At 41.7% G+C, this 18,571-nt stretch overlaps 1 protein-coding gene across 1 annotated transcript in view; it reads right to left on the bottom strand.

Annotated features, from left to right (window-relative positions):
• Window positions 1-18,571, bottom strand: part of ARHGEF38 (Rho guanine nucleotide exchange factor 38) — a gene marked incomplete at both ends in the record, with an annotated part of 55,030 nt that overhangs the window by 17,830 nt on the left and 18,629 nt on the right. Inside the window, 5 exons of the mRNA XM_084627331.1 lie at window positions 1,098-1,231; window positions 1,754-1,953; window positions 6,106-6,123; window positions 8,720-8,867; window positions 17,636-17,759. Coding sequence (XP_084483457.1) covers window positions 1,098-1,231; window positions 1,754-1,953; window positions 6,106-6,123; window positions 8,720-8,867; window positions 17,636-17,759 — 624 coding nt within the window. The remainder of the gene's footprint in view (window positions 1-1,097; window positions 1,232-1,753; window positions 1,954-6,105; window positions 6,124-8,719; window positions 8,868-17,635; window positions 17,760-18,571) is intronic.

Here is an 18,571-nt window from a genome sequence, read left to right as displayed (position 1 = left end):
TCAGTCAATTTCACTGTATGGTTATCTCTGATATCATAATCCTATTAATCCTCCAGTCTGCCATAGGAAAAACAGAAGTAAATCTGAATTTCTAGTGTAAAAAAAAATGGGAAGTGGGGGTGGGGGATGGGGATGGGGAGGGAGAAATGTCTCCTCAAAAAGAAAGAAAACAGAAAAAAGGCACAAGGCTGCAGGTAACCTTTCAAAGGGCAAATGTTCTTGTATAAGCAATCATAGTAAAGTATACAGGGTAAAATGTTCAAAAGCACCTAAGCCATTTAGGAGGTTAAGTCCCATTGAGTTTCATTGAGACACAATGTCCTAAGCACCCAAGATACTTTTGAAAATGGGGCTTGAGTGCAAAGAATTCAAACACTTCTTTATAGTTTCATTGCCCTAATTAAATTATTTATTGTGATAACATTTTCAAAGGCATCTAAGTCACTTAGGAGCCTAAGTCTCAGTGAAAGTCAATGGGACTTAGCCTCCTAAATGGCGTAGGTGCTTCTGAAATTTTTTTCCAATAAACCAATAATTATTTAATTAGGGCAATGGAACAATAAAGTAGTGTTTTGATTCTTTGCATTCAACACACTGCAGCAGATTTATTTTAAAAAATGTGTAGTCATCTATTCATTTTGACAGTCAAAGGTTTTTATGTTTTATTTCTTTATGGTATATAAAGGAAGTCTGTAGGGGAAAACTCATTGCCCATACTAATCAGCATATAAGTCTTGTTTGGTGGTCTTGGTGTATGTACTAGGGCCTGAATGATGCTGAATAAAATGTACAGAAAATGCCCTCTGTAGCTATCCCGCACCTACAATATCTTCTACAAACCCATCTGTTGAGCATTGACCTCCATATTCATTTTGGTGAGAACTGCTGACCAGTATGTGCTGCAGGTCAGAGATTTGTAGAAAAGGCTAGATCCAAAAGAAAAGATGGAGGACACATTGAGAGGTTTTCCTTTCAATCTAGGGTCATAGTATCTTTTCTTCTTTGATGTGACACATGGGAAATTACATGATAAATACCATAAAACAAGTGACATTATGAAGTCCTCAATGCAAATTTGCAAATGGCTGACTAAGTACCTGAGGCTCTCCCCCCGTCAGAATTTTCAGATGGCTAGTAACCCTCTTGGATTTCTTGCTAATGGAGTGAATATTCAGTTTGGAAAACTTCTCTTTAAGAGATTCTTCTTCATCATTCTTCTTATACTTCAACACTGCAGAGAGAGAATTTCACAACACTAATAATCTAAATTCATTGGGCTCTAACACAGCTCTGCACTCTAATATAAGACCATTTGAGACAAGAGACTTTGATGTCCCTTGCTGTAATCTTGTGTGAAACTGCTGGAAAGAGGTAGTAAAGTTAAGGCTTAAATATGGCAGGTCTTTAAAAATATCTTTATTAACTATTATTAGTGTTAGCAGTAGCATCACTGACGTTAGTTTAATGTATTATATGCAATACTGTACTATATTCATTTTCACATTTTTGAAGTTTACATCCCTAGTGATCCAACCTGGATGTTTGTTTTTAAGTTTGAGACTACAATGCAGTATATACACCAGTTATGTATCTCAAAACCCAGCATGTTTTGTAGCCCAGATAAAGCCAGAAAACAATATCATAATTGGTAACATAATTGGAGCTGAAACCATCTCCCATAATCACCAGCCAAAATCTACAATGTGTGAATACAATTAATAGGAGAAAGGAATATACCATCTCTGTTCCCTACCTAAATCTTTCCTTCTTTTAAGTTCATTGATGTTCACATTAATGTCTTTCACAGCAGCAAAGGCATCTTGCAGTGCCTTGTGGTCAGGGTGGGAAGCAGGAGTTGAATTCAAAAGCTCACACAGTAACAATGGGTATTTCATCACACGCTGTATTGGTTTGATCATCAGGGATCCCATGTCCATTAAATTAGGTTTTCCTCTATTATTTACACAAACAAACAGAACTGTCATGTAAAATGGCAACCCTAAGAAGAAAAAAATGCATAGTCCTATCTAGTCAGTGAAGTTATTACCTTTTTAAACCTACAGTTGAGTTTTTAATTACTGAAGATGTCAAAACTGGGGCCTAGTTTTACATTCAGTGACACAGGTGCAATTCCCATTTAAATTGAAAGATTAGGAGACACAGTCAGTGGGGAGTCTGGGTTGGGGTAAATTGAAAACCTTTTCTGGCTCCCTCATTATGAAAGTTATACCAGCTTAGACTTTCTTAGACTCACATCTACTCACTAACATATAATTTCTACCTAACCTCTGAATTTGGCCCACTGAGGCTAAAGGAGTCTGTATGGTACACTTTACACACCAAGGAGCTGGGAGATAGGGATGCAGTAGGAAAAATAACTAACATTTAAGTATTAAAGTAGGCATATTACACCTCATTTTGGCACCTCAATGTGAAAGTGACATCAATTCAAAGTTCCTTATTTACACCCACTATTGTGTACCTTACACCGCTGAGCTTGCCTCTGTAACCATAGTCCTTTGTTATACTTTCTGCTGCAGTAGTGATAAGGTCGATTCTAGTAGCTGTGGTTGCTGATTGGTGGATTACAGCTAGTGATGGGCGAATTTGAAAAGGATTCAAAATTTGGTCTGGATTCTCCAGTTTGGATGTTTACCCCAGGCTTATCGAAGCCATCTGGATCTCTTGACCCCATTCCTATCATGCTGTGACTCCCTCCTTTCCCACACAAGCCATCCCACCGAGTGGCAAACATTCTAAAGCCCTGCTCCCACCTCTTTCTGCAGGTTCTTTTATGGAAAGATATTGGGGTAATTTGCTTCCTCTGCAGCACATGGGTAAAAAGGGCCTGTTTGCCTTTTCACTCATGACAGTGTTTCCAAGGGGAAAGAGAAGGAAAGAAATTTCTGGACACACTGGGAAACTGCGACAACCCCATGTTGGTAGCAATCATATATAAACTGCTGGGACCTTCTTGTAGGTTTGCACTTTAAAGGAGGGAGGGAGCTATTGATAATAGTCTGAAGACGACAGGATCCCTAGCTGTAATGCAGCTTTTTATGACAGAAACACAGAGCAGTGCTTCCATTACATCCTAAAGAAAGAATTTCTGGAAGGAAAAAAGTTCTATGAGATTAACTACGTGAGATTTAATGAGAGGTGAGCAAGAATGTTTGAGCATGGGAAGGGACTGGGTTAATGGAAAATAAAGGGAACATAGAGGGAATACCCACTGAATATTGCCAACTGCCAACTTTTGTTGTGGTCAGCCACAAACACAGCTGAAGAAAGAAAGAAAGAAAACTTTGGCTTCCACTTATAAAAATATACTGGAGCACTATTGACTAATTAAGTAATGATTTGGATGCTTTGGAAAAGAGGCATCTGCATATTTAAGCCATCTCTCACACGCAGGCACTCAGTATAAAAAGTCCTACATGAAAAAAGGAGTTTTAACAGTAAATGCTTTTTAAAGCCTCTTGATGTCCCCAAACCTTTTCATCATTTCTCTTTTCTCTTCCTCCTCCCCATTTATTCTGCATCAAATATAAAGCTGTTTTCCCTTCTTTTAGCTTCTGGCAGCAGGAATAAAAATAATCTTAAATTGTTATTGTTTTTCCTGAAAAGCTCCATGAATGCAAATCTTTTAAAAGCTGCCTCATGAATGGAAATCTTCAAGTGTCTTCTCTCCATACAGTTGCACTTTGGACAGCCGCCCAAGTGATAAACAGCCCTCTGTTCACATATCTGCATGACACAGTCTAGCAATATGGTTTGAAAGATAGTAGGTTTGTTATGAGATGATGACTCCCTGCGGCACAAAATGCCACAAAGTTCAACTCATCTAATTCTACTCAGTAAGATCATTTTATGATAACCACTCTCCCTCGATTAGTCCTGTTTCTAATACACCCCTTTAGAATACACTGCAGCCAATGAGAACACTGCATTGCCACACAATTTAAACAAATGTGTAATGACTTGTGACATCTTCTGTGCAGAAAATTAAGCTGATAATTCATTTGTAATGCCACTACAGCCACCCAGTCTTATCATGAATTTAGCAAGTAGTTTAGTGCCATGAATAGCTGCAGTAATCTCATTGCAAATCATCGCTGTTGTTTTGCAGTCATGTAAACACAGCTGGTTTAAATGCATCAGGTTCCACTGCACAACCCTCCGCATTGCATGCAACAAAATAAAGTCACGGATGGGGTGGGGGCATGGATACGTACGTCTAAATAGTCGTGGTGTCAATCTAGGAAAAATATACTATTCAATTTTAAGTTTGGCATGCTCTCTTTATGAAATATATAATTCTTTTGTGGAACACACTAGCAGAAAATGTGTTAAGGTGGAGTTGGGGTCACATTAAGTTTGACAGTTTTTATTGCTGTGTGTGTTTGTCATAACTTGTAATGTTACTTAAACATTATTTTTGTGTGTGCAAATTCACTGTTTCACAAAATCTACAGGGCATAAATCACTATGGCCCATATTTTGCTGTCACTTACACCATGCAACACTAGTGAACTCAATGAGGTTGTACAGGTATAAGTGAGGGCAGAATTCGGTTATATTTGATTGTCCAGCTGGAGTAACCCATCCAACTGATGGCGAAGTGGAGAATGCTTTAATACTGAAGACTATGTTTTTCCCTGTTATACTACAGTGAAAAGCAATCTGTAGCCTCACTGTTCCAGTGACCTCAGAGATGCTTGGGGTAAACACCAGTGTACTTTCTAAATCAAGATAAACCAGCTGTGTAGAGCAGGAATGGAAGAAGAAGCAATGGATCCCATTGAGACAATCCTTCTTTTTATAGGCTCCCAGACTTTAAGACCAGAAGGGATCATCTAGTCTGATCTCCTTCACATTGCAGGCCACAGAACCTCCTTCAAATTGCTACAAGGTAAGGGCTCAGTGGGTAACCACAGTCCTGAGGAAGGGATGGCATGACACTGTAACACCCCAGGAGAAGGTATTTGCTGTGCTCCCTGCACATACTACAATATTCCTTAGCATTCCTAAGCACCTGGACTATGATTATGTCTGGTCCTTACGCAGGAGAATGGCTCCTTGCACCTGTCACAAGCACAACCACACGAGCACCAGGCACAGTTTGGCAACTCAGAGGTAACTGCTTATGAATCCTTGATCAATTTAAACTCAGTGAGAAACTCACAATTTAGTGTTTCTACGGGACATTCTTTGAGGGATATAAGAGCATGTTAATTTATGATAGTGCAGTGCAAGTCAGTGTGGCCAGTTCACACTATAAACACACACACTCACACTTTCAACTATTTGCTTTTTTTATTTCATAACTGTAGCCTTAACTTAGAATTTCCTGGCTTTCAAGTGTTCCTTCTCCACCCCGATAAGGTCTTTAAAACAGCAATTTTAGCAGAGCAATATAACTTTACCTCTTCTCTATCAGAATTAGTATTTTTGCCTAAGATTGTAAATTTTGTTTTCAGTTTAAGCACTTTCTTCTCCCACTCCTCTCCCAAGATATCTTCAGAATTGTCCCATTTTGATGGCCCTGGGTTTGTGGGTCTCCCAAAACTACAGTCTAGGAATGTACCCTTCTTTATGGCCTTATTTAAGGCAGGAGAGACAGTCAGTAGCTCAGAAAGAATTTTATTCTGAGAAGAGTCTAGAGGGGTTTTGAATCCAGAGCTCAAATCTCTATCACCTGGATCACTGTTGTGCTAGTGTAGGATTTCAAAGGACAGCACTGTTGTTGGTTTATTTGAGAAGCATGCTTTAGAATCACAGAAATACATCTGTTCTGAAGGGAGGCGATAAAATTAAGGACTCTGGCAGGATTGGGAACCAGATTAAGTAGCTTCATAAACCAGTTTTGAAAAATACTGCAAAGCAGGTACAGTAGTAATTAGAAAACCAGATTGACTTTTAATTTTTCCTAATCTAAGACTTTTTCACCAATGTCTAGGAGAAATCTAATTTCTGTTGCTGCACAGGATTACCTGGTACTAAAATGATGCTCTTGTTCTGAACATTTCCATACATGCAATTTTAAACATTTTTAAACATTTTTTGTTTTCTAAAAAACAACAAAAAAGTTGGCATGATACTTACTCTTCCTCATATATCTTTCTGCAAAAGGAGAAAAACAAAACAAGTATTAGCTTCCCCCTAAGAAAAATATATACAGACTATGGGCGAAATTCACTAATGTGTTCAGTGACACAAAGCAACTGTAATTGGCCAGTTGAGCTAGGTACTTCACAAAGCAGCCAGTGGATACCAGTGAATCTGGCCCTACATCTTCTTGAAAATACAGCCCTTAATGGGTAAGGACTTTAATAAACCAGGATTTGGTGATAAAACTCAACCATCTCATAGATAGTTTATATAAGGGAGTTGCTGTACTGTGCGAGCAGTAATTAATGCTTAAGTCCTAGCTACAAAATCACTAATCAATAAAAGAAAGAGTGTAAATTCTTGGGCTCTATATATGTCCACTCTATTCTTTTTAAATAGAAATAAAATTTTAAAGAATGAAAGATGGACGGTGTATTTTAGTCTTTTTGAATATACGTTTCCTTGTATTTTTATTAGGATTCCCTTTTTTTTTTCAATTAAAGATTTACTTCCTGAAAGACTCTTTTTGTAGATTAACTTTCAAAAGCAGTCAACAGATGTGTATATACTATGAATTTATACACCAAAAATATGCAGGGATATGTGCTAATGTTTTGGAAACAAACACACATAGATACATTAACATGGGATATTTTATTAAAGGTATGATTTAACATACAGAAGAAGTTTGGCCATTGGACAGGATGGTATGTGTAGTGAAACAACACATTAGAATCAGAAATTCAGCATCTCTTAATACCTGACTTCTCTGTTGCCCAGAGCTGAGCAATATTCCCTCCCAATATCATCACCCACTGCGGTCTGGCTGTCCACCACAAAGCCCCCTCAACTGCAGCTGACTAACTGAGCATCAGGAAGCTGATATAGTAGTGCTGCAGTGTTCCTGCAGTGACAGCTTTGGGAGAGCTCTCTTTGGTAACCAAGATGCTTCTGACTAAAAGTAAAGCAGGTGATCACCAGCAACATTTAATGTATACAAAATTAATTTCATAGGCTAAGCTAATGCACAATATCACTACTGGATTATAAGATTCTACAGAATTTACTAATGCTGATGTCTCCAAGGCATGCCCTACAATTTGGATGGAATTTCTGGCATGTTGGAACTCCTCTGCAATCAGCATGCGGTGTAAGAGACTGAACAAGGGTAATTAAATACAGTGTGCCTGCACAGGTGTGCAGAGTACAAACCTCACAACAGTCCTAATATGGAAGTCTTTTAATACTGTACAATACAGCTCAGCTGAGAAGCAGCAGCTCCGCCCCTTAATCATTTGGATCCAGTTTCAGTATTTTTTTTTAATTTAGCAATTCTTTGCTCAAACAAAAATGTCTTTGTTTTTAAGAAGTGAAATTTTGCAAGAATAACAGTTGTGGGCACCTGAATGTGTTATGCTGCATGGAGGAAAGGAGTCTAAGCCTTATTTAGTAGGAACTCTAGTTAATTCCTCCTTCTGAGCCATACTCTCTACAGGATAGTTACAGATTCAGATGAATACAGCTATACATTTTGATTGTGTTCTTTCAACTCTTTTTTTTTTACTAACATTTCTGACACTTGCTGAAGTGGATATAAATGTTCTGCTTGCTACCTTTAGTCACTGTAAACAAAACCAAGGAAGAGAAAAAGCAAAACCCACAATGCAATACACATAGTGATTTTTTTTCTATTAGTTCCTGAAAAAAGATTAAGGATTAAGCAGGAAAGAACAAAGTGGGGGAAAAAGACATCATAGTGATATAGTTTAGAGCCACTTCCAGCTATGAAAAGCTTAGCAAAGCTCTGAATTGGGGAATCCAGTAACTAAATGCATTATGGTGGTTTCCTCCCACAGAAGCATCCTGCAATGGCCAGGATCAGAGATAGGCCATTGGACTAGATGGCACAATAGAGACGGAAAGTGAATTTGGGGGTTGGGATTGAGGTGCTCTACATCAAGAGATGACAGATTCATATGGCTAGGTTTAGGATTAAGTCACATTATCCTGTTCCATGCCAACTCTGAATAGAACTTCTCTAAAGAACTGGAAATTGAAGCTGTGGAACTGAGCAAATTCACTTGCCATTCAGGCAGTCACAGCATGTCTTAACTGTGAATTCTAACACCCACAACACAAAGTAGCTAATAGTGCAGTCACTTCTAATCCCTGTAGCCTGAGAAAGCTGTAGGGAGACAGAAGCACAAGTATGTTGTCCGAGAAAGCAAATAGCTACAATCACGTGACATTTTAATTCCAGTGACGTTATTCTGTGCACGCACATTTGACAGAATTACAGCAGATGGGGGAGTGTGTGACAGGTCTTTGGGGGTCTTGGGCAAGGTTCTCTCAACACCGTTTATGATACTGCATTTCTCCTAAGGGAAGAGAAACCTTCCTTGTGCTATTTTTTGGCCATCCTAGAGAGAAAGAAATCTAATCATGGCCCCTGGCTTGTCATCTTTTCATGAAAGCAGCTTAAGCCAGAGCTCCCAGCAAGCCTCATAAAACTCCAGATTTACAGGGGACCTTTCATCTACATCCATTTAAAATGTTCCCTGCTAGACAGCTGACTATGGACGGAAATCATCATTTGAAAAGATCTTACTTTAAGGACTGTACACAGTGTTTTAAATGCTGTTTCAGTTCTTCATCCTTTTCATAGAATTCAAGCATGGCGTGCGCATCGTCATGGTGGTAGCAGTAGATTTTATATGTGTCTTCTAGTGGGCCTTTAATCTGCAAGAACACTTCCCCTGTTAAAGAGAAAAATAAAGCATGTCAAGCCAGACAGCAGCATCTCAGAAGGCGTTTTCCACAACATTAGTCATGAGCTAAAAATGCTGGTTTCCACTTTACTCTCCTTAGAAGCTACCTTGTGTGTGTATGTGCATTATTTATCATATGCCTTTCTCAGTTGCTCATCTTTGTCATAGCTGGGCAGCATTATAACAGTTTGAAAGAACAAAAATTCCCTCAGGGAAAGGTATGAAATGCTCTCTTCCTCCCCCGCTTCCCCCACTTCCCCCAACGTGCCCAATCCCCATCAGTTTACAAGTAAACCAGACTGGGTGGTTTAGCTCTTAAAAGAAGAATGGTGGTGTGTGTGGGCATCAGGGGGAAGGAACGTAAGCATGCTAATTTTCTTTTTGATGCTTTTTCAGCTGCATATAAACCTAAATGGGTCATAACAGGAATAATGACTCCAGCCTCCTGTTAGTCTATTTGTTTGTCTCTTTTGATTTGTTCTGCAGAATACTGAAGTAACAACAGTTGAGGCCCAGGATAGAGTTTTTCTTCACATCACTGAGAACCAAAGAAATACTGTGGACTGGAGTCATTATTATATACCATTTAGGTTTACATGCAACCAAAATGGAAAAGGATAAAGGAACACGCTTACATACCCTTCCCTGCACACTCCACACCCTACACTATTCTACCATTAAGAATTATATTTGGGATTTTCAAATGTGCTTCCATCTCCTATTGAATATAAATTGGATTTGTGTGCCTAACTCCCTCAGCCTGCACCCCCACCATAAACCTCCTAGCTTGGTTTCCTTGTTAGAAAGAGACAGTAAGCTGAGTACATCTGTTTTCCTGAGTGGCTTTATTGTTTGTAATTCTAACCCTAAGTAATGGTGCCAGGATCAACAGCAAGATGTACCTTATAATGCACATAATAAATAATAATTATAATGTGAACTACTGTATAGGGCATTTATAGAAAAATTACACCTGTGTGGCAACCAGTCAGATTCTTCTCCTTTTATAAACAAGAAGGCTCCATTGGAGTTATAGTAATAATGACTAAAGTTAAAAGCAGAATGATACATTAATTGGAATCCATCGCCCCATTCACAGGTCAAGCACAGTGCTGTCAAGTGCAGTGTATGTGTTGCCTTTCAGCCTGACCACTGCATTCCATCTCATAATTCATTGTATGAACCACTCTGTCTTGAAGTGAAAGTGATTCCGTTTCCACAGTAACAACAACTCTGTTTTTTTCCTCATATCAGAGAAGGTTAACTGGGCTGTCTAATATGTGTTGGTTTTAAGGTGTGAATAGGGAAAGAACAATGACTGAGATAAGACCACCAAAGTTCATTTCACTTAGTGTAGGACCACAAATCAGAAATCTACCAGAATCCTGTAGGCCAGTGGTTCCCAAACTTGTTCCGCCGCTTGTGCAGGGAAAGCCCCTGCCGAGCCAGGCCGGTTTGTTTACCTGCCACATCCGCAGGTTCGGCTGATCGCGGCTCCCACTGGTTGCAGTTCGCTGCTCCAGGCCAATAGGGGCTGCTGGAAGAGGGGGCCAGTACATCCCTCGGCCCAAACTGCTTCCAGCAGCTCCCATTGGCCTGGAGCAGTGAACCGCAGCCAGTGGGAGCTGCGATTGGCCAAACCTGCGGACGCGGCAGGTAAACAAACCGGCCCGGCCCGGCAGGGGCTTTCCCTGCACAAGCGGCAGAATAAGTTTGGGAACCACTGCTGTAGGCAAAGGTACTTACATCATCTCTGTTCTGTATCCTCTGTGATAAATGATAATACCAACAGCTAGCAACATTCATTGAAGACTGACTTTCCTATTAACCCTGTATAGACCATTATTATCCAGCAGTGCAAGGAAAACCATATAAACATTCACTGGGTCCTGTTCCCTTAGTTCTGATTTGGGCTGGTCTATACTATGGGGGGGAAATCGATCTAAGTTTCGTAACTTCAGCTATGTTATTCACGTGCTGAACACTTGCAGACAAGCCTTGAGATGCTGACTATTCAATTTCCACTGACTTCAATAGGAGCTGCGAGTGTTCAGCACAACCTTTAGTGTATTAGCCTCTGATAAGAGCAACAGTTTTGTTGTCTGCACCACAAATGCCAAATACAGGCTCACAGTTCATCTCAGCAAATTCCCAAATACGACCAAAAGTGTTACTCACTTCCACAAAATAAATGAGCTCCACAAAATCTGTGCATTAGTACAGTGTGCCACTATGTCAGATTAATTCATTGGAGTTTATGTTGTTGCTAAACAAGAGATTATGTACTGATTTGACTCAAATGATAGATGTATTTCCTAAGTCTAAAGTTCTTCTCTGTCCCAGACCATATGAACTGAAGCAACCAACACAGACATAGGTAAATTATTATGGCAGCTTCCAGTATACTCTATATCAGAGTTGGGCAAACTATGGCCCACGGGCCACAACTGGCCCGCGGGACCCTCCTGCCCTGCCCCTGAGCTCCTGGCCCAGGAGGCTAGTCCCTGGCCCCTCCCCGCAGCCTCAGCTCACTGCGCTGCCGGCACAATGCTCTGGGTGGCAGGGCTGCAGAGCCGCAGCTGCCTGTCCTGGCAGTCTGGGCGATGCGGCTGTAGCATCGCCAGCCACCAGGCAGCGTGGTAAAGGGGCAGGGAGCAAGGGGCATTGGATAGAGGGCAGGGAAGTTCGGGGATGTGGTCAGGGGGCGGGGCTGTGGATAGGGGTCAGGGCGGTCAGAGGGCGGGGAACAGGGGGTTGAATGGGGGCAGGGGTCGGGGGGGAAGTCAGGAAGGGGGGGGTTGGATGGGGCAGCAGGGGGCAGTCAGGGGCAGGGGTTCCGGGGGCAGTCAGGGGACAGGGAGTGAGGGTAGGGGGGTGGATGGGGCACGAGTCCAGGGAGGGCCATCAGGGAACAGGGGGGGTTGGATGGGGCAGGAGTCCTGGGGAGGGGGCTGTCAGGGGGTGAGAAACAGGGGTGTTGGATAAGGGGCGGGGCCCAGGCCACGCCTGGCTGTTTGGGAAGGCTCAGCCTCCCCTATCCAGCCCTCCCTACAATTTCGGAAACCCAATGAGGCCCTCAGGCCAAAAAGTTTGCCCGCCCCTGCTCTATATAGTCCAAACTATTGGGTTGTCTTTGAGGACTGGTATTACTTCCAGTCTCAGTCTTCTGAGTAATCTGGGGACTCCAAAGCTGACTGCTCTCCTGTACTGCATTCTAGAGTGCTCTGGTAAATTGGTCTTGGAGATGAAACCCCAGAAAGGCTTGAATGAGGGAAACAACCTTTCCCCAGAGCTTTCAGGGGTGCTTCCTGTGTCTACAACAAAGGGAAGGGGTCAAATGGTAAATTGAAGCCTTGCTGAAATTTCTAAAACTTCATATTCCTATGTGAATGGGGAGAGAAAAAAAATATACAGGAGGAGGAGAACTGGAAAATGTGTATTATCTCTGCTCAATATATTCAAAAGGGTGAATAATATTTTATGATGTGTGGAATGTGACAGAAAATAATATAAGGTCATTATGTAGATCAATGGTACCTCCCCACTTGGAATACTGTGTTTAGTTCTAGTCACCCAGTCTAAAAAAAGATACACGAAAAGAAGAGGGTCCAGAGACAGATACCAGTAATAATTAGAGGCATGAAGAGACTGAGGCATGGAGAGAGAATAAGGCCTTGTCTGCACCACAGGGGAAATTCGATCTAAGCTAGCAATTTGAGTTACGTGAACAGCATTACTCAAATCGACATAGCTTAAATCTACTTACCGCGGGGTCCACACTACACGATGTCAACAGGAGACGCTTTCCCGTTGACTCCCCCTACTCTTCTCAATCTGGTGGAGTACAGGAGTAGAAGGGAGAGTGATCTGCGGTCGATTTAGCGGGCCTTCACTAGACCCACTAAATTGACTGCTGATGGATCGAACGCCGCTCGTCAATCCCCCGATAAGTGTAGACAAGCCCTAAGAAGACTAGGGCATGGTTTACACTAGGAAATTCGGTAAATATAACTACTACACCCCTGAATGACACAGTTAAGCCGAGCTAACCCCCAGCGTAGATTGATGAGACAATTCTTCCTGAGGGAGGTGTAATACTTGCACTGACAGGAGAAGCCCTCCAGTTGGCATAGGTTGGTGTAGCTGCTCCGCTACAGTGTTTTAAGTGTAGACAAGGACTAGGGCTGGTTAGTTTAGAGGAGATGAATAAGAGGGGACATGATGGAGGTACACAAAATAAGGAATATCATTAGAGAAGGTAAAGTGAGGTGCTCCTATTTGCCTTTTCTCTTAATACAAGAACCAGGGGACATTAAAATGGAAACCAACTACATTATGGTCCTTTCTACAATAGAGAAATAGGCAACTTTAATGTAGTTTTACCAGGCCAAACCCCTAGTGAGCACACTGCACTGATATAAGGTAGAGTTTATGCTGGTACAATTTACTTGGGTAAGTGTGTCCATGTTAGGGATTTACCCTGGTGTAACTAACTACATTGATGTTATTACACGAGTGAAAATTTCTCAAATATAGACAGGACCTATCTCATTTCTGGTGTCAGACTGGTGAATTAGCACTGCAGCCCAACCTCACACTGACTGGTTAGATTCAAGAGAAAGATTGTACATTGGGAAAATGTCTACATTAAATATATATATTTTTAGCCCCTAGCCACTGGAGAATGGGTTAAAGAGTCAGAAATTATTTTTGGGATCCTCTTTTGTTCCCTTTCCTCAAGACAATTGTTTTTTCAGGGGCTTGTTTTTACACCCCGTACAGTGAATATTAGAACCCCACAAACAAAGCTATCTTCACATGTTATCCCTTTGAGATGGCAAAGGCTCTCTAATGATATTACTACCTCTTTTCAGAAACTAATGTCACAAGAAGGAATCACTCTTTCACCTTTTCTCAGCTCTATCCTGCCCACTCTAGTCATTGACACAATATGGTTTAGCCATCCATCTGAACCAGACCCACATATATTTTCATAACTAACTCTTATGTCCATACTGCTTCCATAGCTAAATTGAAATAGCTAAATACCTAATAAATTGATGACATTGTTTGTCTTTTCTCCCAGACACGGTAGGAACTCAAAACACTGACTCCCTTTGCTGCGTAGGAAACAACTGCCTGATACAATGCAACATTTTTTATTAGGTGTGTGAATCACCATGACGCACAGTTATTGAAATACCATCAAACAGCACAGTCTCATCAAATTACATTGAGCTGGGTGCCTTGGCAAACAGGATACAGACTTACTAAAATCAGTACTTTGGCCAAGCATCATCTGCGTTAAAATCTGTGGCAAATTATAGTTTCTTTTCAATTCTCTTGCAAGAACATGGGGCTTCTCTATAGCATGTTGCCTCAGGCTTATGACTAATTTGGAAAAAACAAAACAAAAAACAAAAAACCCCAAACTACCCTTTGACTACTCTTTGTGCGTAATGGCTTGGTTGAGTTCTGAGTATGGGAGGTGAGCACATTTGCTAAGCAACGTGCACAGCTTTCATTAAAGTGGGTCTGCAAAAGGTTTCTGAATTAAGCTTGGTATGAAGGGATGTACCAGGCATTTGATGCCTCCCTGCTAGAGGCTCTCTCACCTTGACACCCCGTACCCAAAAGAGGTACCTTTTGGGAGAAAACAGCAGTCAGTTTAGACCTTCAGGAGCTGCCTAGAGAGACCATGCAGGATCAGCTGCTAGCAGAACCAATGAGAATTGGTCTTCCAGAAGCTAGAAGAGCCACGCCCAGAAGGCAATTTAAAAAGAGCTCGTGCTGCCTACTGGGGGCAATTCTGAGACAGGAGAAGAAGGATCTCCTCTGTCTTAATCGAAAACCCAACGAATGCCAAATTTGATCTTCTCTGGTTTTGTTGGAGGATCTTCTGGCTGACTCAGAGCCTACATAAAGAATTATCATATACCTTGGGCAATGGTGTTGCATATTTAACAAAAACTTATTTCCCCCAAAATGTTTATTAGTCATTGAAATTAAGTAGCTGTTGACAAAATACAAAGATGGTTAAATAGTCTGGCTAAGAATTCTTTCCCATCTCTGCTGCTCAGGTTTCATTCTCTTGACTTTTGGAAAGCACTAACAGATTTTGGAAGCTGAAACTACAGAATAATAAATGTTACTTCTTTTTCTGTGTTTTAATACTAATCAAGCTTTTCTCTTCTGCTAACTCCTATTTTTTATAGGTTGGTCCACTACACCTGGAAGGAGATTTAAGCTTGAAAAACAAGCACTAATTGATTGTGAAGCCCAGCTGGGCAGGGGCAGGGGCAGGGGCAGGCTGAACTTGTATAAAGCCACCAGGATGAGAAGTAGAAGGGTGCTGCAGAGGAAATAGTTTGCAGTCACTCCCTGGGAGAAGGGAGGTGTGTTTGAGGCTACAGAGTTTGGCAAGTAGTCAAAGAGGGAAGTAGGAAAGAATCTAGGAGAACAGCAACAGGGTTTTGGAGCAAGCAAACAAGAGTTGCTAGACATAGAGTGGCTACTGGCCACTGGGGAAGTGGCATGGGACCTGGCCATGGAGCAGAAGACTGTCTGAAACAGCATATGAACAGCTGATACAGTGGGCCTTTGATACCCTGGAAAGGGAGGACTAGACAGTGACTTGGCTAGAGGGCTGAGTCATGAAGAGGGAGCTCCATGAGGAGGAGAAGAGCGAGGAGGAATGTGGCTTGAACAAGTATTAGCAGGGGGCATCAGACCTGACTGGTGCTAATCCTCAGATGTTGCCACAAAGAGGGGTCCAATGCTGAGCAAGCCCTCACAGATTTGCGAGGAAGTGATGTAGAAAATAAATGGGACTTAAAAGTGAAATCTCTCTTCAAGTATATGAAATTTTTTATAGAATTTTTATTATCCAAAATTGGATTTCTTATCCAATAAAACTGTTGCATATATATTTAGGGGTAAATTATGGCTGGCTGTGAAGGGAAGACAGCACAAGGAAACCCTCTGTCCCTCCCAGTGCACCTATGCAGGAGACAGCCATAATGTGGTGGGTTGTGCTTAGGAATGCAAGCAGTAGGAGTCTGCTCCAGTGCTTTAGGAAGCACTTTTTGGCCAAGACGGGGTGAGGGGGTGGAATTGTCCTTCCTATGCACCAGTAAGCACTAGCAGGTTTTCACTGATGGGAGTGCTGCCTCCATGCTTTTAGAAGTGTAGCAAGTGCCACAGCTGAGCACACATACCCTAGTGCCCTTGGAGATTTTGTGCCTTATGGAGGCAAAACACCTTCCTCTCCCAGTATGGGAGCACAGTAGGTGCTTCCCATACTCCAGGGTTCCAGCAGCTTGCATCGGCATAATGGGCCTGTAATGTCTAATAACCTAAAGAGCGGATTTATCACATCCTTAAAACCACACAAGAACTCTTGAACGTGTGACTGTCATGATGTATGTAATCAGTCCATCTGATTAAAACAACTGCAAACTACAGGCATAAATGCACAGCTTGTCTTCTGCTTTACCTTCCCTTGTTGACCATGAGCCACACCCTGTTTGGAACTCTATTCCAGAAGTTCTCAAACTGTGGTCGGCAAGCTCCACTGAGGCGGTCTACAGATAGTTCCCTCTAGGGTGTGTGCCTGGGTGGCCGCACACAAGAGAATGAAGGGCCACCCACCTAATTAGTGGAGCCGCGCAGGCGTGGTTTCACTCATGAGGTGCCTGGACCTTGGAGAAGATGCACATGTAAAGTGAGGTGGTGGCCTTTGGGGGAATAGGGGGTAGATGGGAGGGGGAAGTGGGGTGAGGTGGGGGAAGTATGAGGTAGGTGGGGAGGCAGTGGGGTGAGAAGAGGGAGTGGGGGGAATTTGGGACGTGCAGGGCTGTGGCGGCCAGAGAAAGAGGCGACTTTCACCAGCACCAGGGCTGCGGCTGCTGAGGAGTGACGGCCCTCCTTCCCAGCCTCAGCTTGGGGGCTGCCGCAGCAGGTGAGAGAGGGAGAGACCCTGCCCCCCCCTTCCCAGCTTGGGGGCTGCCATGGTGGGGGAGAGAAGGCACATGCATTGCATCAGAAAGGTAAGACTACTGATATTAAAATGAGTTGTGTGCTTTTATTTGAAGAACAAAAAAATGTTAATTATTATTATGGTTTTTTATATACAACTTTTATCCAAAGCGCTTTACAATAGTTAGCTAACGGTACAAACAACATTTGGAAAGATCATTAAATGGTCCACCAAGACCCTCAGCAATTTTCAAGTGGTCCACAAAAAAAAAAAAAGTTTGAGAACCACTGCTCTATTCACCATGCTCACATCTGAATAATTCTTGGCTGAATAATATATTGCAGGTAAACATCAGTACGACGATGTTTTGATATTTTTATTTTTCCAATCATTTTTTAATTCTTTACTATCACAGTACTATATGAAAGTTTGCCTAATTACCTTAGTAGGAAATACCAAATGGGGGGAGTGGGCCCTGTGGTTAGTACCTGTGGCATTGTAGTCAGGACTCCCTTTCACAGTTTTTACTCCCCCACTGAAATCAAGTAAAGATGGAGTAAGGGCTACAGGATCCAGCCTTTAATGTGAATGTAATACATCACTAGATAGGCTGTACATTTTTTATTTTTATGTATTATCATGGGAATTTAGTAAGGGCCTGCTCCCAATGGAAGTGGCACTAGATTAGAACAAAGGCTGGTGAGGGTATGGGGTGGACGAATGTTCTTATATTATCCTTCATACCATTTTGTAGGATTCAAAAAGACAATAAACATACCAATTACTTGCATGGGTGGTTCCACGTCTGCTGTGGCTTCTTCCAACAATGACAGCAGTTTGGCTGATATTTGATGGACTGTTTCAATGTTGCTAAACAAGCCAGCCACGTCAAACCTAACAATCTGATGGAAAACAAATATTGAGCAACTAATAGAAGCATAAGGAGGGACACTGAATAGTGCAGGCTTTTTCCTGCTTAGCCTCAAGTGTTCAAAACTCCAGGACATGCCACTTTTTGCAAAAGCCTATGTAAACATCCTTGCTGCAATTTCAAGGACACATGTGCAGTGTTTTAATTAATACAACTGGGCTAAAGCAGTTAACAAGGGGCACTTTATCAAGTGTATTTAAACTTATTTTGAACAATTCCTAAAGGAATATGTGTGTCTTGGAGAGAGGTAAATATTATTAGCTAGCTAAAGGAAGAGCTGTAGCTGGCTAAAATGTTTACTTACTTCCTCACAAAGAAAAAAGACAGTAAAACTGAAAGTGACAATTATGAGAGAATCTGATCCCTTTATGGTGTTACCCATAGAGACTGCATAAATTGAGCCCTGATTGTTTGTTTACATAGGTGCCACATATCAGGCAAATAACCTTTCTGTACTAGAAGAGGCCATTTTATGTGAGGAGATAGGAGTAAAATCAAGGCAGTGTATTTTGGCTAAAATAAACAGATTTATGGTTATTACAGAGACAAAGTGGGTGAGGTAATACCTTTTATTGGACCAACTTCTGGCCTGAGAGCTCTTCCTAGCCTGAAAGCTTGTCTCTCTAACCAAGTTGGTCCAATAAAAAATTACCTCACCCACCTTGTCTCTAATATCCTGGGACCAACACAGCTACAACAACACTGCATATGTAGATTTATGATTAGTCATTAATATAATCTGTGTGCCAAACCCTCTGCTGATGCAAACTGGCACAACTTCAT

Source organism: Lepidochelys olivacea, assembly GCF_965140295.1.
Source record: "Lepidochelys olivacea isolate rLepOli2 genome assembly, chromosome: 4".
Taxonomy (NCBI): domain Eukaryota; kingdom Metazoa; phylum Chordata; order Testudines; family Cheloniidae; genus Lepidochelys; species Lepidochelys olivacea.
Note: the sequence above shows the minus strand (reverse complement) of the source record. Positions and strands in the feature narration are given on the sequence as shown.